The 26,755-nt window shown below is 40.2% G+C and overlaps 1 protein-coding gene across 4 annotated transcripts in view; it reads left to right on the top strand.

Moving 5' to 3' along the window:
* Positions 1-26,755, top strand: part of LOC119063247 (ubiquinol-cytochrome-c reductase complex assembly factor 1) — a 95,511-nt gene that overhangs the window by 16,980 nt on the left and 51,776 nt on the right. For 3 of the 4 annotated variants that reach the window (XM_053671277.1, XM_037164498.2, XM_053671276.1), the window contains exons 3-6: positions 4,098-4,193; positions 5,051-5,158; positions 11,888-11,960; positions 17,914-17,971. In XM_053671277.1, coding sequence (XP_053527252.1) covers positions 4,098-4,193; positions 5,051-5,158; positions 11,888-11,960; positions 17,914-17,971 — 335 coding nt within the window. The remainder of the gene's footprint in view (positions 1-4,097; positions 4,194-5,050; positions 5,159-11,887; positions 11,961-17,913; positions 17,972-26,755) is intronic. The other variant, XM_037164497.2, reaches the window with a different exon arrangement.

Here is a 26,755-nt window from a genome sequence, read left to right as displayed (position 1 = left end):
GCAAAATATAAGGGCAAAAAATTATGTTTCTTTTAACAAGAGGCTTCCTGAGAAAAAGTTTCTCATTGGAGTTGTCTGGAGCAGGTCTTTACATTTATATTATGCATTATAGTTGACACATCTCTTTGACGTACATTATTTTATTTAGTTCTCAGAACAGATTTATGAGGTAGGAAGAGCTGGAGCTTCAGCCCAAGCCGTCTGACTCAGAGTTTTTTTCTCTCCATTACACCACGCTTCCTCACCTCTGCTTGCTCACCCGTCTTCTCTTGCCTGCTCACTCTTCTAATGATTCCAGGTCATTCTTTCATATCGCCTGTTCCATATCTTTGAGAATTTTTGTACATTTTATTGAACTATAATAAAATAACAGAAAAATGAATAAATCATAAGTATACAGCTTAATGAATTATTACAAAATGAACATAATGAACATCCAGATCAAGAAATGGGACCCCAGAAGCTTCCTTGACCCCCTTTAGTCCCTGCCCCTAACCAAGGTTAACCATGGCCTTTACTTTGAATACCATAGTGTCATTTTGCCTTTTATACATGTGGTATATATTTTCTTGTGTTTGTCTGCTTTTGTTTAACTTTGTTTTAGGAATTCATCCATGTTGCTTTGTGTAGTAAGAGTTTTATTAATTGTCATTGTGATAAAGTATCATCATGTGGATATACTACAATTAATTTATCCGTTTTTCTATTGATGGATACTTGTTTCCATTTTGGGCTTTTATTAATGGTGGTGCTATGAACACTCTTATGTGTGTTTTTTGGTGAACATATAGACACATTTCTGTTGGGGTAGATACTTAGAAATGGAGTGACTGAGTCACATAGGATACGCATACATTCACCTTCAGTAGATACAGCCAAATAATTTTCCATAGTGATCGTGCTATTTTGCACTCCCACCAGCAGTCTGTGCAAGTTCTAGTTGCTCTCTGCCCTTGCTAACCTTTTATAGTGTGTATGGTGGGTGAGCATTAAAATGTGGTATTTGGTTCTGTTTCTTGGGTAGTGAGTCTTCTTTCTCTTCTCCACAAGATTATGAGCTTCTTAAGGATAGGGATTCCGTTCCTGTCCTAAGTCCTGGGATAAGGGCTGACACATCCTGGGCATTTGATAGGGGTTGGATGAATGAGAAATGTAAGGACAGAAACAATGAGACATAACCACACAGGTGTTTCATTTGTTCATGCAATAAATGTCTGAGTGTTTTCCACGTACCGTGCACTGTACTTGATTCTGGTATTATGCCTTGTTCCTACTCTCATGGATCTTTTAGGTAGTGGTGGTAGAAAATAAGCAAATATATAAATAAGTATATAATTGTACACTGTAACCAGTACTGTGAATGAAATGAACAGGCTACTCTTGCTATGATAGAGGATAATGCAATAAAAACTACTTTAGATAAAATGGCCAGAAAAGGCCTCCTTGAAAAAGGTGACATTTGAGTATTTTCAGGCTATTTTTTGCAATTTAAATGAATGAAAAATGATTTCTTTAAAGGTCAAGGGAGTCTTTTGGGAGGGCACAGGGGTATAAAAAAGTAAGTGTGTGTGCTCACACTGTGTGTAGGTGTGAGGACGCCAGATGTTGTCCTTAGTACCAGCTCCTAGGTAATCCAGTAGCTCAGTACAGTGTGAAATGCTAGCTCATGAATATCGTTGTAGGACAGAAATACAGCAGGTGGTGAAACAGTCTCAGAAGGAATCCATTGGTTACTCCTGGAGTTATGGGCAGAGAGAAAGTGATGTAATTTGATAGAAGAGAACTCCCCCCAAAGCTGAAACTGCTGTTGGATATGGTTTTTGACCCCATCTAAGTGCTTTGTGTTTTAGACGGACCATTACGTTGACGTATGTGATGTAATGGGAGGTGTTCTGTGTTTAGTCTGTGTTTTACAAAGCCTGCTTGGTACCTATGAATAAAAGCATTAAGTGTCCTTGGGGCTGACTAGAAGAATCCTGACTAATCTTTTAATATCCTTGTTTCGAAGGAAAGAAAAGTAAATAGTAACTCTCCACAATTAGAAATGCCATTTTTTCTTCATTAGAATGAACAAAAAATTTATTTTCATTTCAAGTGTCTCATGTCTTCTTGGAAATAGCCAGAGTTGAAGGCGTACCCTCCTCCTGTCCCCTCCCCACCTCTTCTTATTGTAAAGATAACACAATATTATTGAAAGCTTGGAAGCTAGGTTCTTAAACTCATCCATAGTTCTACTATTAACAAAATAACTTTTTCACATCAGTGTGTCATTGTGTTCTTTTCCAGGCTTGTCCATATACATTCATATTTTTACTTATAATTTTCTCCATATTTTTCCATGTTGCTAAAAATAATACTCTCTAATGTAAACTGTGGACTTTGAATGATAATGATGTGTCTTTGTAGGTTTTATTGAGTGTAACAAGTACACCACTCTGGTGGAGGAGGCTGATAATCAGGGGTGGGGTGTGTGTTTTGGGGGTGGACATATATGTGGGAGCTCTCTGTACTTTCTGCTCATTTTTTCTGTGAATCTAAAACTGCTTTAAAAAAGAAAATCTATTAAAAAATCTCTGCGGTTACCAGATTTTCCATTGAGTACCTTAATTTAATTAACCATCTCCTTCCTTATGGGACCCTTCCCCCAGTTTTACCCATATTCACTCCGCAATGAGGATCTCTTGCCTGTAGTTTTTTTCTTAGGAATTTATTTTCAGAACTATTTTTATTGGTCTTGATTATAATAATACTAACCTAAAAGGGTTATGGTGAGGATTGAAGAAGGTCATATATGTAAGGTACTTAGCATAATACTTGGCATATAATAATTATAAATAATTTTGCTATTATATTGCCAAAATACTTTCAAATGCCATGAGCGAAAGTAAAAGGAAGGCAATTCTGATCTGAATGATGATGATGATAGCGATGAAAGTGTCTATTATTTATTGAGTATCTATTTTATAAAAGGCATTTTACATATGCAGTAGCCCCCCTTTAGCCATGGGGAATATGTTCCAACACCCCCAGCGGATGCCTGAAATGGCAGGTGGTACCGAGCCCTCATTACTGTGTTTTTTCCTATACATACATACCTACGATAAATTTAATATATAAGCATAGTTAGAGATGAACAACAATAACTAATAATTAAACAACAATTATAACAGTATACTGCAATAAAAGTTATATGAATGTGGTCTTTCTCAAAGTATCTTGCTGTATTCTAGTCATCTTTTCACTTGAGGAAGTGCTTTATGGCTTCTTTTAGGCATATCCGAATCACCAGTATCACTGTTCTAATGCTTTAGGGCCATGATTAAGTAAAGTAAGGGCTGCTTGAACACAAGCACGGTGAAACTGTGACAGGCAGTGTGATGACCACTGTAGCTACTGAGTTACTGAGGGGCAGACAGCGCATGCAGTGTGGATCCGCTGGACCAAGGGGTGATTCGTGTCCTGGAGGGGATGGAGTGGGAGGGCGTGAGGTTTCATCACTCTGCTCAGATTGATGTGCAATTTAAAACTTATGAATTGTTATTTCTGCAGTTTTCCATTTCATATTTTTGGATTGCATTTACCACAGGTAACTGAAACCACTGAAAGTGAAACCCTGGATAAGGGGAAGACCACTGTGTTAGTTCCTTCTGTCCTCATTACAGCTAAGTTTCGGTACTTCCCCATGGCTCTCTAGAGAGCTTGTAAGTTGCAACAGCAGGTTTCAAACTTAAAACTAACTGCTGTGAAAGTCTTTGGTTTTTTCCTCTGTATATGCATTGCTGCCAATATTTAAGTAGGTATTTATTGCAGTTCTAGTTCTTAAAGGTAACTCAGATGTATTTAGTTTCAGGTTTCCAGGGCCAACTCCTTTTATTTATTAAAGTATTTGACAGATATTTATTGAGTACCTACCATGTACCTGACAGCATTCTGGGTACCAATCCTGAATCCTGTTGGTGACCAGGTCACCAGGAATTGGGCTGGAAAGATTCTGTGGTCTTTACTTTGAAAAAGCTCTGCTTAGAGGAACCCTGTAAGTGAATTAAGTGAATGCTCAGTGTTGCTTACAACTGTTTTTTTTTTTTTTAATCCCCAAGTGGCCCCAGATGAGCCAGTCCCTAGCATGTGGTGGCTCAGAACAGAGCCCTGGAATAGACATACAGCTGAGTAGGAAGTATCACACCACAGATAAGGTGAGAATTATTATTGCTTTCTATGTGCATAGAGTGCTGTCACACAGGTGTTCTTTGAATCTCAGCAAAATCGTTAGCTGGATGAGGCAAGGAATTTCACCCATTGCAGGCTTGCCCAAGGTCACAAGGATGGTAAGTGACAGACCAACCGAACACTTGCTAAGGCTTCTGATCCACGTCCTCTGTTTCTTCCATTGTGCTCTCTTGCCTGGACAAAGCTTTAGAGAAATAAGTCTTTATGAAATTTTTGCATGTTAAAAATAAAGTAATATTTATCTTTTGGAGTATTTTTTATTGGTTATATACCCTGCCTGGAGAGGCGTAGCATTAGAACAGGTTTTCCTTGGAGGTTATTTGCAAACTTCTAGACTCATCTTCTATAGTCATTAATAAAATTTGTTATACTAAGAAAATACAAGAGTCTACAAACATTTATCCAGTGCTTATTTGACTTTTTTTAGACAGTATTTTTCTTTCTAATTCCTTTATGTCAGTAAGCATAGAACATTCCTCTTCTCAGACTTGTTCTTTGGGGCGTGGTGGGGGTGGGTGTTGTCATGATTTCCTTTTAGGAGTACTCTTTTCTGTAGAACTTTTATTCTTACACCCAGAATCGATCACTTCCCAGACATGGATGCAGAGGCATATGGTCGGGGAGGAGGGGATGTCTTGTTTCGAAATTTGGAGGACCCGACGTGTTTGGGCTGAGTGATAAGATGACTAGAAAAGTGATAATTAAAAATTCTAGGTGAAAATGAAAAGCTAAGCAATAAAAATGCTCTTAGACCTAATGAGAAACAAACACATTCTTAAAAATTTTTTTTGCCACTAATTTTGGTCTCTTTTTGGTTAAATAGCTTTCTACCACCAAGGATTTCCCAGAGCCTGTTGAGGAAAAAGTTGGTGTCTTCACGAAGATAATAGAAGCCATGGGGTTCACTGGACCTTTGAAATACAGTAAATGGGTAAGGGCTTGTGAGTTCTTCTCATTTTCCCTTTGGGGCTTTGTGCTTTCTGCTCCTTATAGAAGATTTTTTTAAAGCTTTTGCTTTACTTCTGTGACATTCATACATTATTTTGAGAGCTTCAGAATGTGTCTTGATGCCCTTACCCCCTTTCTGAGTCAGATCTGTACAGCATGAGGCACTGAAATAATTCCCTCTGTTCCCTCAACTTGATTCCTTGGAATTATCTCCATAGCAGGCAGGCCAACAAGACTGGGCTTTCCAGGTTCTCGCTACATGGTACGTCACACAGATGAGTTCTAAGGAATTAGATGGGCCAGATGTTCTGATGGGCAGTGTTCTTACAGAAATGTTACTGTGTCCATATTTGTAAATGATTTTCACTAGGTCATTGTAGTGACTTCCTTTAAAATTTTAGTAATAAGCATCTTTTAAATTAATTGCCCCTTTGATTTATTATAATTCCTTTTTTAAACTTTGATTATTATAATTCTTATTCTGGAGACATATTTGCTAGCTTTATCATGCCTAGTCAACTCTTGGCCTAGCATGTTATCTGATATATAGTATTGCTGTAAGTTAATGAATGTCCTCTCTGCATTAGGTGCATACTGCCCCTACATTGGCCATTTAGTTTTCTTCATTCTAGTCGTCTTCAGTTCTACCAGTTTCTCTTTACCATTACAGCAGAAGGGCCTTTTATAATTGCTAGAATGTTGGATAAGCCTAATCAGTCGTAAGTCATATATTAGTCGAAGCAAGCCAATAGATGTTACCTATTTCTTAGATAACATCATAGTTTTGCCCAGATTACCAAATAATACCATTTACACCATTTTAACAAGTTGGATTCAAATTAGAATTTCAGTTTTATTAGACTTCTACTTTTAGTTTTCTCTTATAATGTGTGGTTCTCTTCCTGATGCTTCTCGCTGTACCAAGTATAGGCTTCTCTCTATAACCTTCCTTTTACATAAATTCCAAAAAGTGAACAGTGATTCCACCAGCATTTTGTTTGTAAGGGGCTTTTGAAAAGTATAGAAAATAAAACACATACGAGGTAATAATGGTATTCTTGAGACCCTAAAGTTTTAAAGTGCCTCCTTAATCATCAAAGAAATACTAGTTATGTTCATGAAAGTCATCTTTTCTGCATCTTAATTCTTTGACAATTGGTAATCTTTGGTATATTTGATAATGTTATTAACCAGAATCTTTTCCCCTATTGAAAGAAATGGTCATGATTATGGCATTTGGATAGAAAAACTGAAAATGCATTTTGTTTGAAAATCAGAAGTTAATTAAAAGAAAAGGGAAAGAGAGCAGAAGAAAAGAAAAAAGTACTGTTTTATTAATTTCTTGATGATTTGGTTCCACTTGGTCACTACTATATTCTTTGTCTAGTGTGTTTTTTAATAATTCCAGAGGGAAAGTTGGCTACCATTTGGAGGATTATTAAACCACCAGAAAATTTCTTTACCACTTTAGCTTGAGTTTGCCTCTGATTTTTCTTTATTCCCTTGTGATCTCAACTAAGTTTCTAATATTTGTATTTTAAAAATCTTTTGTGATGTGGCAGTGTGTACTTGCTATTTTTTAGTACTAGAATTTTTTTAACTTGTGATTTCAAAACATCAAAGATGACATTCTAGTGTAATTTAGGTGTGAAAATGCAGGTATAACCTTCCATTTTGAAAGATTGTGAGCTCTTTTCAGGAAGTGCTGACTTTGAAATCTGTGACCAGATACTTGTTTGGGAATGTACTGGTGAGATTCTGCGAGTTTTGGGTTTTTACATGCCTTTGATTAGGGAGTAAAACACCTGCTTGCCTGTCCCCCATCATCAGGATCAACCTTTCTTCCTCCATCTTTTTCTGCAATCTTTTTATATGGAGTTTCATTTTTCTTCTAGGTTCATGTTTAGGAATTTAAATGTACCTTTTCCTTACCTATTTGACTGTTCTGAAATAGCCAAGCTTTTTCATTATCTTCATGTAGTAATAATATCAAGTAAGACAAGCACAACATTTACGAGATTCAGCCACAGCGTCATAGAATAGGCAGTTTCCAGATTAGCATTTACCCAAAAGATTATTTCAGTTGTGAAGGACGACTGAACAGGCTGGAATGCATTCAGATAGAGGCACTGAGCCTTGTGAAGGCTTTGGAAACCGTGTTGGATGAAGAGTGGTTGGAGGAAAAAAGGTGCTTAGCTTGGAAAAGGGAAGACAGGATGGTTCTTCTCACGTATTTGAGGGGCAGACATAAAGAAAAGGAAGACCTAATCTGACGTATTCCAGTGGGCAGATGATTAATGAATGTTACATGAAGCAGATTTAAGTTAAAAAACCTAACAAAGAATTGTCCTCCAGTGGGATAGGTGGCCTCACAAGGTCATTGGACTTAATGAACAGGGACCCAGATGGTTGCCTGTGTCTTGGGAATGCTGTAGAAAGAATTCCAGCACAGAGTAGAAGGTTCCAACAACTTCAAAGCCCCTTCCCTTAGTGGAAGCCTTTTATTAGATTTGTTTTTCACCTTGTAGGATGGGACAAAATGTGTGTTCACGGGAGAGCTGATTTTCACTTCCTAAAGCTTTCTTAGTGTTTCTGTTTTAGTCAGGTAGATTTATGAAGTCTTCCAAAGTTAGAATGAAATAAGAAGTGTCATCTGAGGACCAGAATAATTCGTACGTATTGACTGGGTGGAAATTTAGTTGAAAGATACAAACTTGAAAGATACAGACTACCAAAGCTCACTTATATTAATATGTGAATCTTGAATCGGTTCTTTCCTTAGGTTGTTATTTCTAGTCCCTGTGTGATGGTATTAGGGACTGGCTTTAGAGATTTGTCCAGGAAAATGGCTCACCCAAAAGTATAAAGGTTTGGCTTCACTGTAGGAAAAGTGAGGAACTATAAAATGCTCCCGATGGCCACAGTATGAGCACTGTATAAACACCTGGCCAATCTGGTGAAGTCTTCATGATTTGTAATGAATGCTTTCTTCATGAACATGTTGTGGAGGAAATCCTCCTTCTCAAGGAAAGATTTGGGCCTTGGACACAAGTCTGCCTTTCCTTAGGCGGAGTGATTAACTATGAACCTAAAAGACTCTCTATATAAGAATCTGAAGGGAACTGTGGAGTTAAAAAAAATCAAGAAATAGCCATTGGGAATTTCACTTGAAGTTGTAAATGTGTCTATAGTTGAATAGACTATAAGTTCTATGAAAGCAGGAGTTTTGTTAAAAAGTATGTTTATTGATTTTATTTTTTTCAAGATTATTTATTTATTTATCTTTAGAGAGAGGGAAAGGGAGGGAGAGAGGGAGAGAAGCATCAGTGCGTGGTTGCCTCTCACGTGGCCCCTACTGGGGACCTGGCCTGCAACCCAACCATGTGCCTTGACTGGGAATCGGACTGGTGACCCTTTGGTTTACAGCCCATGCTCAATCCACTGAGCTACACCAGCCAGGGCCTATGTTTATTGATTTTAGAGAGAGCAAAAAAAAAATATCTATGGGAGAGAGAAACATCTATTGGATGCCTCCCATATGCATGCCCCAACTGGTGATTGAACCTGCAACCTAGGTACACGCCCTGACCGGGAATCGAACCGGATTTTTTTTGTACTAGATGATGCTCTAACTAGCTGAGCCATACCAGCCAGGGCAAAAGTGGGAGTTTCTGACTGCTTTGTTTGCTGCTCTATTTCCAGCATCCAAATCAATGCCAGGCATTGAGTTAGATACCCAGTAAATTCTTTACTGAATGAAGCAAAGAGCTAGCTAACAGGTGTCCTAAACTCCTTGCCTCAAGAATAGGAATAGGCCAGTCAAGACCAAAGTATTAGGATAATGATATCATTAGTTTGGTGATGGTACAGACCATTGCTTTCCACAATATGTTCTGTGTCAGATACTTCCAAGAACCTGAAGGTGTTAATGAAATTAAGCATGTTTGTTTCTTAGCCTATGGATATGGTGAGTTACACTGATTCATTTGCAGATGTTGAATCAACTTTGCATTCTTGGGATAAATCCCACTCGATCTGTCATAATATATTGTTCTTTTTATTTCTTTAAAGACTGTGTTTATTTATTTATTTATTAAAATAGCTCTTTTTTTTAAAGATTTTATTTAGTTATCTCTAGAGGGAAAGGAGAGAGGGAGAGAAACATCGATGTATGGTTGCCTCTAGTGCTTCCCCTGCTGGGAAATAGCCTGCAGGGAACTGGCCTGCAACCCAGGCATGTGCCCTGACTGGGAATTGAACCACAATCCTCTGGTTCGCAGTCCTGAGCTCAGCTCAATCCACTGAGCTACACCAGCCAGGGCTGTATTTATTTATTTTTAGAGAGAGGGCAAGGGAGGGAGGAAAGAAACGTCAATGTGTGGTTGCCTCTCATGTGGCCCCCACTGGGACCTGGCCCACAACCCAGGCATATGCCCTGACTGGGAATTGAACTAGCCGTCCTTTGGTTTGCAGCCCGCAGCCCGCACACAATCCACTGAGCTATACTAGCCAGGGCTGTTCTTTTTAAATATTGATGTATTCTATAGGGTCTGGCAGAAGTAAGGCCTGCTTAAGTGTGGTTGGTAGGGTATAATAATTTATAGTTTTAATTTGAACATTTCACCTAAAATGTCATATGGTATGCTTGAGTCTGATATTGTTATATTATAGAATTACATGCTTATGATTTTCTAATAAAAGAGGGGCGTTATTTGTGCTGGACCCTGTATTTGTTGATATTTTGTTCAGAATTTTTGATTCTGTATTCATGAAGGCTCTGATTCTCTAGTTTTGGTTTTGATATCAGAGTAAATAATGTTGATCTCATAGAATGATCTGGGAAGTGTTCTTTCTTTTTGTTTTCTGGAAGAGTTTGTGTAGATTTGGTGTCCTTTCTTTTGTTTGGTAGAATCCTGTAGTGAATGCCATTGAGTGTTGAGTTTTCTTCAGGGGAAGGTTTTTACCACAAATCCATTTTTTTTATAGATATAGGACTGACTATTCATGGGTTTTTTTATGCTAGTGAGCCTTGGTAGCTTGTATCTTTCAAGGAATTTGTCCTTTTCATCTAGGTGATCACATGTATTGAAATAAAGTTTTTTCTAATATTCCCTTATTATCCATCCTAAGGATTTATTGATAAATCCTTAGGGTTTGTGATCCTCTGATTCCTGATGTTGGTAATTTGTATCGTCTCTGTTTCTTGGTTTGTTTTTTTTCTTTATCAGTCTGACTAAAGTTTTATCAATTTTACTGGTATTTCAAGAACCAGCTTTGGTTTCTTTGATTTTCTATATTTTTGTGTTCAATTTTGTTGACTTCTGCTCTTAGTCTTTGTTATAGCTTTCTTTCTGCTTGCTTTTAGCTTTAATTTGCTGTTTTTCTAGTGTTGTGCCGTGGCTTTTGTTTAATCATGGGCTTCCGATGCCGATTCACTCCTTACATAAGTATATCTGGTATCTGCTGGTTAACATGTTCTGTTCTGCTTTTCCCTATGTGAGCTTTAATCTAAAAGCCTTGAAATCACGACAGGCCTCAACTTGTCAAATAAAAAAATTTTAATTTCAGTCAGAGACATACATAATCATTCCTTTATTTATTATGGTTATTTCTGCCCATGAAAGTCTGCTGTTCTGACTCTAGAGTGTAAAGAAATATGAAGATTGTATAGTACTGGAGATATAATATCCTTGGTGACTTTGAACCATCATAATATACCTCTAGTAACATTCCAGATTGGTTTTTCTTTAGTTGCTATGTCATTCTCAGTCTGTGCATATTTTTCTTTAGTTTGTGCATATTTGAGTTTGTAATTTTCTCTGGGTATTTTAAGAATAAATAAACTTCTATAAGCCTTTTGTTGATGTGCTAGTTTATTTAATTGTATCCTTAAGGAAATATTTTGAAAGTCCTTAGAAATACCTATTTAGTTAGTACTGAGTTGGTCTTCAGATCTACAGTTCAACTCCTAAAAGAACTTATTTATTTTCATTAAGGCATAATGTACATATAGTAAAATATACAAACCTTAAGTTTACAGCTCAGAGAATAAATTAAAACTTCCACTCAGATCAAAATTCTAAGAAAATTCTTAGTGCTTTGGAGAATAGTAAAAGGTCAGTTCTCCTACTATATTTTACATTCATTAGAAGCTCTTGTTTGTAAACACAGTCTTCTGTTAATTAGCTAACTGTATAACTAGGGGGAAAAATGACTTTCTCCAAGAGAAAAAGAAGGCTCAAGGAACTGATACTTTTTCCTCTAAGGAAAGGTTAAAGGATTAAGGTTTTTGTTTGTTTGTTTGTTTGTTTGTTTGATCGATTGTGGTCAGAAGAATGGGTGATTTTTTTAGTAATAAAGGGTTTTAGTTGACAAAGAACTGATGTGGTGGATGTGAAACCGTGGTTTAGAGACTTGAATGTAGTGAACTGGGCTGGAATCAGAGGAGAGATTTTGCATAACTATCGGAAAAATCTTTTTGACATTTTCATACTAAAGCCCTGAAATGTGTAACTTGTGTGAAGTCTGTATGAATGACTAGCTTTAAAAGTAGAAAGAAATATCTTGTGTTTGTTTAGCTACTAAATTGCCTGGAGACAGGTTTGGACTCTTCCTTCTAGTTGAAGAAATAGAAGGTTCTCCGACCTTGTCTGATGGCCAGAGCATGTCCACTTGGTCGTGTGTTGAGTCTGGTTCTGTTTTCTTTGTCTAGAAGATTAAGATTGCGGCACTGCGCATGTACACTAGCTGTGTGAAGAAAACTGACTTCGAGGAATTCTTTCTAAGTAAGTTACTGTTTTTGATAGTTCTGGAAAGGAAAATGAATTTACTTTTTATTTTTTATGGTTTGTTTTTTAATAGGATATATATTTTTAAAGTCACTAGTGAAATCATTTTTCCTTCACAATGTGTGTAATAAAAGCTGCTAATTTTTCTCTTTTAATAGAATAAACAAAGACCAGAGGAACCCTATAAATAAAATATTTGAAGAAGTTTGGGGAAAAAAATCTGTCTAGTACAGTGATTTTCAACCTTTTTCATCTTATGAACTAATTATTAATTACTAAAATTCTGTGGCACACACACCAAAAAATATATTTTTTGCTGAGCTGATGAAAAAAATAGGTATAATATTTATTCATTCACCCCAGACAGCTATGTTGTCTGTTGTCATTTTTTAATTTGACAATCAAGGCAACAGAGGTCAGTGTCCTGGCCGGATAGCCAGGCATTGCCTGTTTGGAAGTGGCGCGCTGGAAACCACTGGCCTGGCGCTTTGACGCTAACACCCTCCTTGTCCACACATGCATCTTTTTACGTCATAATGTGTACTCATGTGAACAGGCCTCTTACATTCTAGACGTTTTACTTAGCATTTTGATGTGAACTTTTTGCCAATTGGTCCCCTTTTATTTCTCGTTAAAATTTTTTTAATTGATTGATTTGAGAGAGAGAGAAAAAACAGAGAGAGAAACAGCGATTTGTTGTTTTGCTCATTTGTGTATTCATTCACTGATTCTTGTGTGTGCCCCCACTGGGGATGGACCCCGCAGCCTTGGCGCATCGCGGTAGCACACGCTGACCACCTGCGCCACCCAGCCCAGGCTGTTTCTAGTTTTTAATTGTCTCAGTTAATCCAGGCATGTGCCTCATGATTTTTCTTTTTTCTGCCGAAGGACTGTTGGGGCAAAAGGCGCATATAATTTTATTATTTACATCCCATCAATAAGTTGCTTTCCAAAGGGCTTTACTGCCTTAGGCCACTCTGAGCCATTGATTGTATAGAGTGTTCCTTTTGATGCTCTGGACTGTTGTAGTTATAAACAAATTTAATTAAAGCAGGTACTTGTAAAGTTACTGGGCAGGTTTAAGCCACTTCCAGTCCCACACATTTGCTGGGGAGGCGTTGTGTGCAAGGCGTGTCGTGGTGGCAGCCATTACCCTCCAAGCAGCAAACACTTAATCGTGTGTACTTGGTATTTTCCACAGGCAGAAAATATTTATAGGTAACTATGTGCACAAAAATAAAGCTGGATGCAGTTTTGATTATTTAATAACTGTTTTAGTTTTTAAAAGCAAATGCGAGCTTTGTTTGTTTTTAGTATTTCAGCAGATTGATACTATATTAGAAATTATATCATACACTAAGTTGTGATTCTGCCTTAGTATCCACCTTTCATTTCTTATGTATTCATAGTGAAGGAAGAAAACTTTTCTGTTTTTCTTTTAATCTCGAACAGTTTCTCATTTTAGGAAAGATTAATCTGAAAGGAAAAGATTCTTCCTGTATCTGATGAAGAAGAAACTATTAATACGTAGAAGCTGGAGTTTTTAAAGTAGTTTCTTTAATCCATGTGCTTAAGTATTTTTCAGCAGATATTAAAACTTCATCCTCAGACTTCTATTTACTACTTGATTCAATAAATAACTCAGAAATGTATTATAATTATTTTGAAATGTTTACTAGTTATCTTTGTCTTAGCCCGTCCTCATTATTGAAGATTCTTGAGTTAGTGTAGCAGATAATGAGACATTTAAGTTTTGATTTATATTCTTATTGTAAACTACTTAAAAAATAAAAGTTTATAAAAATTATTACCATATATATGAATAATTCACAATTACATGGTATACTTTTATATTTTTTCATTAGAAGTTTAAGAAACCTTGTGGGATAGGAAGGGCTTTGATTCTTATTTTTATTTTTGTTGTGTTTCTGGAAACAGTTGAAACTTGAAGAGGCTAAGTGACCCGTCCAGATTGTGTTCAACCAGCTTTGACCCTGTGTCATTGGTTTAAAACCCAGGAACTTTCCCCCTGTAACATATTGTTTGTGAGTGAGTGTAATTTCAAATGAGAAATTGTGATTCATCCGAGTAGTTTTGTATTTTATTATACTTAAATGAGAACTGCCTGGGAGGAGCTCTGTTAGCATAGCAAACCGATGATTTTATATACTGAAGTGTGTATGTCTCAGTGAGCTTTGCCCCAGCTTTGCCTCGTGCAGCAGTGAACCGGGTGGGGGGCAGCTGCACAGTGTTCAGTGATGTCAGTCTTACCCATTTCAGGTTTGTTAAGACTCAGTTTGATAATTGCCTTTTAGAACCATGGAGTATTCAGTGATATTATGCCCCATTGTGGTCCATCTTTGTCATTTGTGGGTAGATTAAAGTTTAAAATCAAACTAAGCTCTGGCTGGTGTGGCTCACTTGGTTGGGCATTGTCCTGGGAACCAGAAAGGTCACTGGCTTGGTTCCTGGTTGGGGCACATGCCTGGGGTGCAGGTTCAGTCCCCTAGGGTGCATACAGAAGGCAGCCAGCCGATGTTTCTTTCTTACATTGATGTTTCTCACCCTGTCTTGCTCCCTCCCTTCCCCTCTCTCTAAAATCAAAAATAAAATAAAATGTTTAACATCAAATCAGAGTGGTTCCAAACTGTGGCTAGGGAATTAAAAGAAGGGAGCCAATCTGAAAAGTACCATTTGAAGACAGATAAAGAATATCTATAAAATAATGAAATTGACTCTTTTTTTCCATCTTAGAATCTAAGGAGTAGACCAGACAGATTGGGTTAAAAGAGGAGAATATGTATATTTCTATTACACCTTTCAGGTGGTCATTGGTCCCTTGGGTTTTGGTATTTTAGGGCTTGATCTTTAGAGTCCTGAGAGTTTAGTGATTTTTTGAAAGGATGGAGAACTTCAGGTAGCTTAGTCTCATCCTCACTCCAGCAAAAGTGAGGCCAATGATATTTGATGAATAATGTGTAAGACTGATTGGTTTACCCGCAGGGTACTTGTGAGTAAACAACATGTGTATAAGCCTCTTGGATGGGTCCCCATAAAATGCCAAAGTAGACTGTCATCCCAAAGCCACAGTCAGTGTTCAGAGATCTTGATCCAGAGCCGGGAACTGTGGGTTCTGACCAGTGAGACACCTCAGCAGCCCACTGCTGTGCATAAACCAGTGCATCCTCTCTGAGCTTTGCTAACTGGTCTTTTGGAGACCAGTTCTGTTTTGAAGGGCACTTTGGATCAGAGGCAGCCAGTCAGTAGCATTGTGTTTAATTCCATACTGCTGTCTGCAGGCTGTTTTGTGGTTAGGCCCTAACATGTAACACTTTGAGAGGGGGCTCCTTAATGAGTGAGTCAATGATTGGAGTTCATCATTTCATTGACACAGTCTTAAATAATTAGTGAGTTTTTTCTAAGGTAATTAAACCCCTAGCGTTTAAATAACTCACTGAAAAATAACAATAGTGAATATTTATTGAATACCTATTAAATGTTAACCATTTTTCCAAACACTTTACAGGCCTTATTTAGTCTTCACAAAGGTTTTATAATGTAGCTTCTCTTGTTCTCCCCACTTTTACAGAGAAGAAAACTGAGGCACTGAGAGGCTAAGTAACTTTATTCAGAGTCTTGAAGCCAGTGAGAGGTAGTCATGGTTTGGAATCAGGCAGTTCGACCCCAGAGCCTGCATTAAACAAACAACCATGTCAACACCAACTCCCTATAACAGCAATGAATTTTATCTAACTCGGTGTTGAGGAAGAAAGTGCCTCGTCTCAGAAAATAATGCACTGAGTGTGTGCTGGAGCAAGAGTGTGGTTATGGCAAAAGACTCTACAGCAGGTTTTAACTTTGAAGTGTTTGAACTCATTTCATCGAGCTAAAGAATCTGCCGTGTTTTCGTGTTGAGTGGTCTTGTTTTTTAGGGCTTCACCTTGTGGGTTTCTGTTTTGACCCCAGTGTGTACAGGAACCAGTCATATGCCAGCTCTTTTCCCATCCTCAGTCCTGAGCTGATCCCCAGAAGGGAAAATCATGACCCAGGTCCAGTTGCTGGCCTGTCTGTCTGTCTGTGCTTTCCAGCCCCAGAACTGATTCCCTCTCTGAGAAAATTGGAAAGGCTCCTGGAGGCTGCTGAGAAGCTTTGATGTAGAGGTAGCAGTTGAACAGATTGTCCTTTGGAGGCAGCCAAATTTCATTTTCCAGATTGAAAGACAGACTTCCAAGAAAACTTTTCTTTTTAATGTTTTGTTCTAGCATCCAAAAAAGACCCAACTTCAGATCCGGGCTTGAGAGTTTCTCATGGCTATTCTTGTTCTAGGTGGAGGGTGGTTGGCCCACTCTCAGATGGCATGTGTCTTAATAGCTGTATGGCCAGCCTTCACCTCCGTCCTGCTGGGCTCCAAGAGGAAGTCCACTTGACAGCTGCTGGGCACCTCCCAGTAAGCTCACCAGAATATTTTGGTGTCATTTTGTGTCAGACCCGGACTTAAACCCCAGCGCAGCCACTAGCTTGTTAATATTGTGGCTGCCCACAAGTTACTTAGCTTTTTGGAGCCTGCTCCCTCATCTCTAGGATGAGAATTTTAATGCCTCCTTCAGGGTAAAGTGAGGATTAAGGGAGGTGTTGCACTGACTGACATGACTAGCCGTGGACCTGGTGTGTCATATGGGCCTTTAGTGAGTGTTAGTTTCTGATGTTAGATGGGCGATTGAGAGTTAAGACCGCAGTGCCTGGAGTCGGCAGATCTGAATTTGGTCCCACATGTCTCATTTCATAGCTGTGACTCCAGGCAATTGTCCTGATCCCTCCAAGAGCCAGTGTTTTCAGCTGTCAAATGGGGACAGTAGCAATCCCCAGTTCCCAGGACTGTCGGGAGGACTCACTGAGCCAGTGCGTGTAAAGCGCCTCCTGTAACGTTTGGCACAAAGCAGGCCCATAGTGGGTTCCAGCTCTTTATCGTTATTGGTGTGTGAGTGTTCCTCACAAGGGTCCTGCCCTGTGTTTTCTTTCCTCATGGCCCCTACTTGTTATCATTTAGTATGTTGTGTACTTTACTGTTTTCTGAAAGGCAGAAGGTACCACTTATTTCTTGAGTCATTGCTCTAAAGGACAGATTCGACCCACGGATTCTCTTTTTTCTTTATCCTCTTGCTTCACCTTTTCTCCCTGTCATGTCATTTTCTCCTTATTGAGAAATATATTCAGTGGGGGACCCCTCATCCAGCCCGAGGCATTTCTTAGAGATCGGAGATGCTTGGATGGCTGAGCACGGACTGATTTTTGGTATCTTAAACCAAGGAGAAGGAAGTCCTGCCGAGTTTTGTCATTCCCGGAGCCTTTCGTTGGAAATGGTCTGCTTTCTTACTCGGCTACAGCTCCCCAGAGCCCTACTTCTTCCTTCTGGTTATTTATTTTGGGTGAATCATTCAGTAACACACTGGGTCACCTCAAAGAGAGAAGACAGGAAAAGGAGACTAGAAGAACTTAGACTTCTCAGCGGAGTGCAAGTAAAAAGCCTGTCCTTAATAAGTGAAGTAGGCAAGGTGGTGTCTGTCTAGTTTTCCAGAAGAACTTGAGACCAGGAAGGGAAAATAACAGAATTACATGGAAATTGGAAGGAACCATGGAGATCATCTTGGTCACATTATAATGAAGTGAAAAAGCTGAGGCGCAGGGAAGAGAATTGGTTTGCCCAAGGCTGCGCAGCAAGGCAGTGGTGGGGCTGGGACTGAAAGGCTGGCTGTCTGACTGCGGTCGGTTTTCTTCAAACTTGGGGTCCTGCCCCTGTGGCTTCCCGCCCGCTCCATAGCATCATCAGACAGTCCCGTAACTGCTGTGTATTTTAGTTGAACAAATTCCTGCCAATATTTAAAAGATAATCAATATTTCTTCTCTAAACCCATTCATATTAAACCTGTTATACTTTATTGTTATTTTCTAGGGTGTCAGATGCCTGATACATTCAACTCGTGGTTTCTTGTAACTCTTCTTCATGTCTGGTAAGTGAGCAATTTCAATGTAGTCACCAAATGTATTTTTTTTTAAACATTGCTAGCTTGAAACGTATAGCCTTCAGCAGGGCTGATTATATGAAATGGAAGTTGTTCAGGCATTACAAACTGTTCCTTTCATTTTCATAACTGGTGTCTTGAAGCACATTTTTGTTAAAGGTCAAAGCATAGTCCCAGAAAGAAGCTAATATTTGTAGGATTTTCTCAAGGAACACCTAACCCAGTGAACAGTGCTATCAGTATCTCGAAGAGGCTCCATGAGCTTGGATGGAAAGTTCTCTCCCTTGGCTGTTTTAGGAAAGTTCACATTTACGTAAAAGTGGTTTGAATTGTGAAAATCCGTGGTCATTTCATTGCTGGTCATCAGAAACCTATAACAAATTATAGCGCTGACATTTACGCCTGCGCCTCTAAAATGTGCATACAGGTTAGATTCATGCCGGGCTTGTTGCATGTAAAAATATTTGACACCTTAAACAGTATATTTTTCTTCAGCTGCAAAATAAGTAGCCAAAAAAATTAATTTTTCATCTAATGTTACACAGTATTAAAGGTCAGAAGGATATAGGAGAGACATTGAAGTGGGGGCTGGGGAATGTATTTATTGAACTGCCAGGCCTTGGGAAAGTAAATTCTGCAGAACCACGTTTGCTGCTCTGCCCATAGTGAGTGCCTAAGCAACGTGGGCACGGCTGCCCTGTCAAAGGGACCCTTGTTTGAGACTGCCTTCCGCTGAGCTGCGCATCATGGCCCGGCTGCTATATAAAGACTGTTTGGTTTTGATCACCTCTGAAATATTTCTTCTTCTGAACTCAGTCACTGAGATCGGCTGAGGGACCTAAGGTGGCAGTTCATTTTATGGGTTTTTTTCCCCTCCGCTGGTAGTTTATTGAGGGCACACTATGTCCTGGGCAGTTTGCTGGAAATTCGCAACAGTTCTAAGAAGCTCAGAGTCTGCTGAGGGAGATAAGACATGTGAAGTGGTCAGTTATAAATCAGAATGGCTCAGTCCCAGAGTGAATTTGTTGAAGCAGTGCTATGGGAATACAGAGGAGGCTACAACGATCAAAACCTTCACTAGTTCTGCTCGTTTCTTTGAAATGTGCTGTGACTTTTAGTCAGACAGCTGAGAAGGCATATTAGCTCCTGTCTGAATGGTGGAGGTTAGGAAAGGCTCCCCCCCCCCTCCCCGAAGGAGGGAAGCTGGATCTACTGAGAGAAAAACTACTTTTCTAGGAGGGGAGGACTGCAGAGGTGGCCCTGTGGAATTACTCACTGGAAAGGTGGGAGGGTTGAGAGGCTGGGCTGCTCCCAGAGGAGCTCAAAGATAATATTCAGAGGCTGTATGAAAGACTCTTTATTGCCCGCATAGTTAGAGGTATCAGAGTGTTAGAGGGAGTGGATGGCAAAATAAAATACATAATCCCTGTGACCACATCCCAAGGTCAATACCTGACTAATAGCAGCTGAGAGAACCTTGAAACTACTTGCAGCTCTTTCAAGTTGACCACCGTTTCCAAACGTGTCTGCTGAATCTTCCGTGCTGAGGTTGGTTTAATTTCTCAGAGGGGCGGGGAGTACCACCACCAGTTAAGTGGGAGGCGAGAGGCTGTCTGCTTCAAACCTACCCTTGATCTCCCCTCCACCCTGCCTCCCGTGGTTCTTATGATCTACAGGCTTTGGTGGAGCGGATCACTAGCTTTTCAGTTTGAATCAGTAAACTCAGATCGAGAACCTACTATGTGTTAAGGATTGTGGGGCATTGGAGAGAAGGATTTGACATGGTTTGCACCTTCAAGACATTTAGTCTAGTGGAAAACAGATGCGCCCTGGCTGGCGTGGCTCAGTGGATTGAGTGCAGGCCTGTGAAATAAGGGGTTGCTGGTTCGATTCCCCGTCAAGGCACATGCCTGGGTTGAGGGCCAGGTCCCCCGCAGGGGGTGTGAGAGGCGACTACACATTGATGTTTCTCTCCCTCTCTTCTTCCCTTCCCCTCTGAAAATGAGTACAGAGTGTGTGGTGGAGGTCACATTTGAGATGTACCGTGAAGGGTGAGGAGACTGTCAGAGAAGAGGGAATATCAGGAGAAAACAGATCATAGGCAGGCACGTAGAAGGTGAAATAAGCTAGTTGCAAAATGACAAATACCGTATCATTTCACTTATATGAAGTACCTAAAGTTGTCAAACTCATAGAAAAAGTGGATTGGCGGTTATCAGGGACTGAGAGTGGACAGGAATGGGGAGTTATTGCTTAATAGTTAAGGGATTGTTTGGCATGATGATCAGTTTTAAAAATAGATCATGGTGATGGTTGCATAACATAGTGAATGTAATTGGTGCCACTAAATTGTACACTTAAAGTGGCTAAAATGGTAAAATGTATGTTTTATGTATTTTACCACAATAAAAGAATGGTGTGTGTGTGAAAAAAAAAAAGAACATGAATATTTAAAGGGCAGCCAGTCGTCTGAAGTGTCTGGGCAGATTTGTGGAGGAGTGGATGGCGAAGGGTCACCAGGAAGGTCCTTTGGGACCCAGCTGTGCTGTGATCCCCAAGAAGACATGGGGAACTCTTGTCTTCTAAGGGAGAGGGGTGTTAGGGAGAGTAATGGATCCACCCCGAGTCTGTGGAGAAGCTTTGTCCTTCCCACCCTCTTCCGTTGGCCTGAAGCTCTGAGGTGGGAGACTAAGGGACAGCCCAACTCGATATTACTGAACTCAGGGGTCTTGCTAGAGGTGTGGAGGGACGGAAATGCCTCCTGGAGGCGCGAGTGGGGGGGGAGGCGGTAAGGCTTAGAAAGCAGTCGTTAGAGTAGCAAGAATTCCCAGTCCCTCCAAACCCCCCAAACCACCTAGGAAACAGAATACCCGGACAGTGGACTTTCCAGAATGCTTGCTTGGGTTCCCAAGAGTGACTCTTAGAACAGGGGCAGGATTTCTCACATCCTGATCGTTCCCTGGAGGTGTTGATCTTTCCCTTATCCTGTCTGCTCTCTCTGGAGCTCAGGTTTTTCTGCGTGTTGGGATTTAGGACTGGGACCTCTCCAGAGGGCCCTTATCAGTTGTGTGTTAATGTGAACTTGCAGCTGCAGTGGCCGTGTGTTCTTTGTCTTTGCCGAACAATATTAGTATTGACTGTAGCTGCCGAAGAAGTGCTGGGAGAGGTTGCCATCTGGGCTGTCCAGCATCCCTGCAAGGACTTGATAAAAGCAGGCCCCCTCCTCTGTGCCCTGTCTTGGTCAGTGGTGTTACCATCTGTTCACGCGCTCACACCGGAAACCTGGGAGTCCGTGACTTTTCCCTCACTCCCTTCACCAGTCACCAACTCAAAGGTTTTTATTTTTTAACCATGATCCTTAGTAACAAATGCATTTTACATTGTGACCCAGAACGCACACATGTATCTCATACAATAGTTTTGTAAAACTTATCCTTTCAAGGTCAGATGATCTCTGATATTTTCTATTCCATTCGAATTCATTTTAAGCAAAAATTCAAGATGACACCCATTAAATTGAATTACTGGGTTATGAAAGCAGTAGTAGTACCTGAAAACGTCTTTGGCCTGCAGCTTCCCTCTTCTTGTGTCAGTTAATGAATAATTAATGTTGCTCAGTGCAGACTGGATTGGTACACACACATAATCCTGAATGTCATCATTGTTTCAGGACAATGTATGTTCCTTAGATATGCCTCTCCTCCCTTAGCTCACCTGGTGCTGTTCTAGGTACCAGCAGCACCACCACTCCTTCCTCTGCAAGAGGGAGAAACTTTATCACAGAAATACCAAGTCTTCTGTACAGAATTTTCTTCCGCCTAGAAGGCCACCTTCCTCTCCACCTGACAACTCCTATTTTTCATTCGTTATGCAACTCAGATATCATCTGCCCTTTGAAGCCTTTCTTTCCCTCTGAAGGCAGTTAGTCCCCTTTGTGTTCCCTTAGTAGTTTGGATGCCTCTATTATAGCACTCATCAGACAGCATTTTTATATTTTATTATATGTGTATCGGTCTTCCTTGTGGATGATGACATCATTGAGAGCAAGAAATATTTTTACTACCCTTTTAAAAAGATTTTATTTCTTTGTTTTTATAGAGAGGGAAAAGGAGGAGGGAGAAAGAGAAGGAGAGAAACATCTATTGGTTGCCTCTCACAGGCCCCCAACTAGGAACCTGGCCCTCAACCTGGGCATGTGCCCTGACCGAGCATCGAACCCGTGACTTTTCAGTTTGCAAGATGACGTCCAACCCACTGAGCCACACCAGTCAGGGCTTATTACCTTTTAAGTAAGATAGGAAAGTGAGCTATTTCTTTTCCTCAGTCCTATCTCTTGCTCTTAGTTTTTATCAGTAAATGTTTATAAAATAATTGATGGCCTCAGATCTGACCCAGCTCCCGTGGCAGTTGGAAGTGTCCCTGCCTTACCTGTTCTTACCTGTTGGCCAATCAGGTGAGAGCCGCAGAGCTCTGCTTTTGGAATTTATGTTGGAGTTATACATGTTAACAGATTTGTCATGGAATGCTAGTACCTTCTAAGTGCACAGATTAATTTTAGAAAATGCAATGGAGCAAATAAAATTAGACTATGCCTATGATGGGGATGGAGTGGACAGAGAATAAAATGCAGTTTGTATTTTAAAGAATTATTTTAAAGTTGTGTATTATAAATATTATAGCTAGTAGGTCCTTTATAGATATTACCTTTTATTTATTTACATATATTATCTCACACATTCTTACAACTAGTTTGTTTCAGTTTTAAATATGAAGAATCAGAAAGTTAGAGAAGTCAGAGAACTTGGCCAAAAACCTAGTTAGTACAGGGTGGACAGGAAGGTTAAGTGTTGGGTCTAGCTACCTCTAAGTAAGTATTAAGTTGTTTTCCTTATTGGTAATTAAAACTACCAAAGTAACTAATTAAATAATTATTTATTAATGTACCAGTATTTAGTATTAATTGACAGTAGTAATATTTAATATCAATTAATACTATTACTTTATTAAGTACCTGATTATTTTTAAATCCACAAAATTATAGCATTTTCCCTGTAATTGAACCTACTGTGCGCAGAAAATTTGTTCCCGGCCCTCACAGGGCTTAGGATTTAGAAGAGAGATGGTAAACAAATCACTAATAAAATATACCTGGGGCGGGTGCTCTTCGAGGGGTACATCAGTTAGTGGGACACATCAGTGTGGGTCAGTCAGGGAGGGCGTCACAGAAGAGATGACATTCACAGTCTGAACAGTAGACATTAACAAGGCAGAATGGATGAGAAAGCATCCCAAGCAGAGGTACCTGGTGGTTTTCAAGTTTGTTTGTTTTTTTCTTACCAACAGTTTTCTTTCTTTATTTTTGTAAATGAAATTTTACGCTCCGCTACAGTTTGCGAGTACTGGTAGATGAAAGAATCGCTACTCAGGTGGAAGTGGGAATGACCTGCTCACTTCAGGTCTTCACAGTGTACACACTGGTGAAGGACCCTTCCAGAGCTCCATGGACTCTGGGAGCACAATCTAAAAATCACGGAGCTAGTCCACGCCCACCCCTGTTTTACAAATGGGGAGACAGTTTGGCCAATTTTAAGGGATTTGTCACAGTCCTGTTTAGCAGTAATGGAGGCGCCAAGGCACAGTTCCAAAGCTGACCGTGAACTGCTTCTTCCGCAGCGCTTCACCTCCTGCCCGTGTGCCTTTTGATGGTCCTGGGGGCGACAGCGGTTTCTTCCTCTGAAAATGAAAGGCACGGCACTGGCCCGTCACCTATATAAAACTGTGTTTCTTGGCACTTACTGTGTGTGTCCTGGGCGAGGCAACAAGTAAACCCGAAAGTAGTACAGGGTGATAAGTGCATTCAGCAGACACACAGATCTTACGGGAGCACAGGGGGAAAGCGGGCCTCTGGGGGCCGGAACTGGAGGACGTGGGGTCTTATGGAGTTGTTAAAAGGGGAAGAAGTAATAGTTAACAATTTTTTAAGATGTTGCAAGTGAGAAAGAAAGATGAGAGGATGATTACTTAGAGGGAGAAACGGGGCAGAGGGAGCATTTTGTTAATTTTTATTTTAAGACGGGGAAACTCTGAAATGTGTTTATAAACCCAGGGGAAGAAGCCTTTGGGAAAGAAGAGAAGTAAGGTGTGGAGGTGGGAAGGGGTTGGAAAACAGACTGGTTCCAGTCTCAGTCCAGCCAGAGAACTGCCCTGGCAGACACTCGCGGCCTTTGCAAGAGGGCTCTTTAAAACCACCGATGCAGTCTGATGTAGCTGTAGGGCTTTCGAGCTCACGCTGGATTCCAGCAGCTCCAGACCTGCTATATATGGTGAGCCCTGGCCATGTGCATGTCCTTTTTCTCCCTCCCCCAGCCAGAGTTGCTCTGTTCCAACACCCACACATGTAGCTTTTTGCCCAAACCAAAGGCCTCTGCAGCATCAGTTTACTAACATTGCATAACCTGTGAACGCCGGTACCTGCTACCCACGAGCTTGTTCTTTATAGTGGATTTGACAGGCAGGCCTCAGGCCAGGTGTAGTTCTTGGAGGAGGCTCTCTGTCAGGTGAGATGGCTTCAGGAAGTGCCTCACCCTACTTGTCTGTTTGCCCACAGACTGTCTTATGGCCCCCGTGCTCCCCACATAAAGGTTAGGCTTCGTAGAGAGGGAGTTTAGGAAACCAGGTGGAGATAGCCATGTACACAAGCCCCAGGAAAGGTTCAGCATGCCAGCTCACAAATAAATAAACTTATTCATTAGTACACTGCTGAGGCTTGAGTGTGGCCATGTAGGCTCTGCTTTCTTGGCCTCAGGTTGGTGGCACAGTACGGGAAACAGGCTGTGTGGAAGTCCCCCTTGGATTCCTTCATAGCAGCCAGCATGACTGACCTGCCCAAGTGCCCACTAGTCTTCATTTAATTCAAAATCAGATCCACTCCGAGCAGCTTATAAACTACCACGAGGGAGAAACAAGGCCAAAACACAACTGGCATTGTCAGAAAGCCCCAACAGAGCGAGACAGGATGCCCAGAGCTGCCAGCACATGGCAGGAGGTCAGCGTCAAGAATAACAAGAATTCTTTTCTCCCAGATTTAGGCAGAGAGGAGGAAGGCATGACTAGGAAAGGCTCGTTCCTTTGAACTCTGCAGGCAGTGCTGTCTTCCTCCTTGTCAGATCCAGCAGAAGGAGGCTCTGGGAGCTGCACTTACACAGAATGGGGGAAACAGCCAATGCTGACGCTGTGCTGGGAGACTGTGGCTTGGGAGGAAGAGGGGATGGGGAACGCAGGCTTCATTCTAGCTGTTCTTCACCACTGTACAACCTTGTTACTTAACCTTCTCAGAGCATCAGTTTTGTCTTCTGTGAAATGGCATAGTTTTACCAGATAGGTGGTTTGGTAGATTGATAGACATAGTGAATGCAAACATATCTTACAGTGACAAGTCTCGTATTAGAGGACTTAATAAATGGTAGTAATCATTATTATTTGCCGTAATGCAGAATTTATATCTTAACCTGTTCTGTTTTGAGTTTCTTGGTCAGTGAGTATTTCTTCCCTTTTCCCACTTCTATGCTTACCTTTTGGAGATATTAGGGAGCAATTAGACTAGGGCTTGAACAGTCCTTTTTTTCTTTACTTTGCTAGTTGGATTATTTGCTTTCCTTATATGTAAAAGAAATCAGTATTATTTATGAGCCACTGGAGTCACTGAGAGGCAAGGATAGTACTGTGAAGCTTAAAACTTCAATAATAAATTGTAGGTTTAGGAACATTATCAAACTTAGGAGGGTAACTAGAAACTGGAATTGCTCCAAACAGAGAATAATAGTTTGTGCAAAGATTAAGTCTATACTCAAGAATAGGTGCTTAGTAAGTGATAGTAGTGGGTGCTTAGTAGGTGCTTGATAAGTGAATGATTAAATTAATTATTTAATGCAAGAATTTGTATTACCATATTGTCTTTCTCTTTTTTAAACATTCAGCCCATTATTATTATTATTCCTTACCTGAGGATATGTCATTAATGAGAGAGAGAGAGAGACATATCGATCTATTGGTTGTTTCCCATATGCACCTTGACTGGGGTTCAAACCTGCAGTCTAGGTATGTGCCCTGACTAGGAATTGAACCCACAACCTCTTGGTGCATGCAACAATGCTCCAACCAACAGAGCCACCTGGCCAGGCCCAGCCTTTTGTTATTTTTATATACTTCTTCTAGGTAGTTAGTTTTCATTTAAAAATATTTTTGTCATCCTAATCTAGGTTGTCTCTTTTTAAAAAGATTTTTATAAATAGACTATATTTTTGAGAGCAGATTTAGGTTCATAGCAAAACTGAGTAGGTGGTTGTCTCTTTCTTAAGTTTATGTTGCATTCTTACGGGCAATTTTTATTATGTTTTAGCGTGAAAGTCTCTTCTATTCCTCCCAGCACATCTCTGAAATTATGAAATTGAATCAGCAGCAAAATGTAATCTGATCTCTCCACATTTAACTTGTTATGAGGAATGCATCCTTGATGTGATTGCAGTAGAGCTTATTCTGTTTTCTTATTTAAGCCTAGTGTTCTCAGTTGTGGGACAGTTTATTTAATGACTCAAACACTATTGTTTGGTCAGGGCCTGTGACAAGTGCTAGCTTTGTTTTTCAGTGGGTGCCAGGATTATCAGATCTTTTGTTTTGTTTACCATTTTGAATTTGTTTCACTCATTTTCCTTTCACCTCATAACATGTTTTTGTAGACACATTTTCTGGATGATTTGGGAGGCCCTGACAACT

The sequence above is a fragment of the Artibeus jamaicensis genome, unplaced genomic scaffold (genome assembly GCF_021234435.1).
Source record: "Artibeus jamaicensis isolate MK-2021 breed Jamaican fruit bat unplaced genomic scaffold, CSHL_Jam_final contig_685, whole genome shotgun sequence".
Taxonomy (NCBI): Eukaryota; Metazoa; Chordata; class Mammalia; order Chiroptera; family Phyllostomidae; genus Artibeus; species Artibeus jamaicensis.
This window is presented reverse-complemented; position numbering and strand designations above follow the sequence as displayed.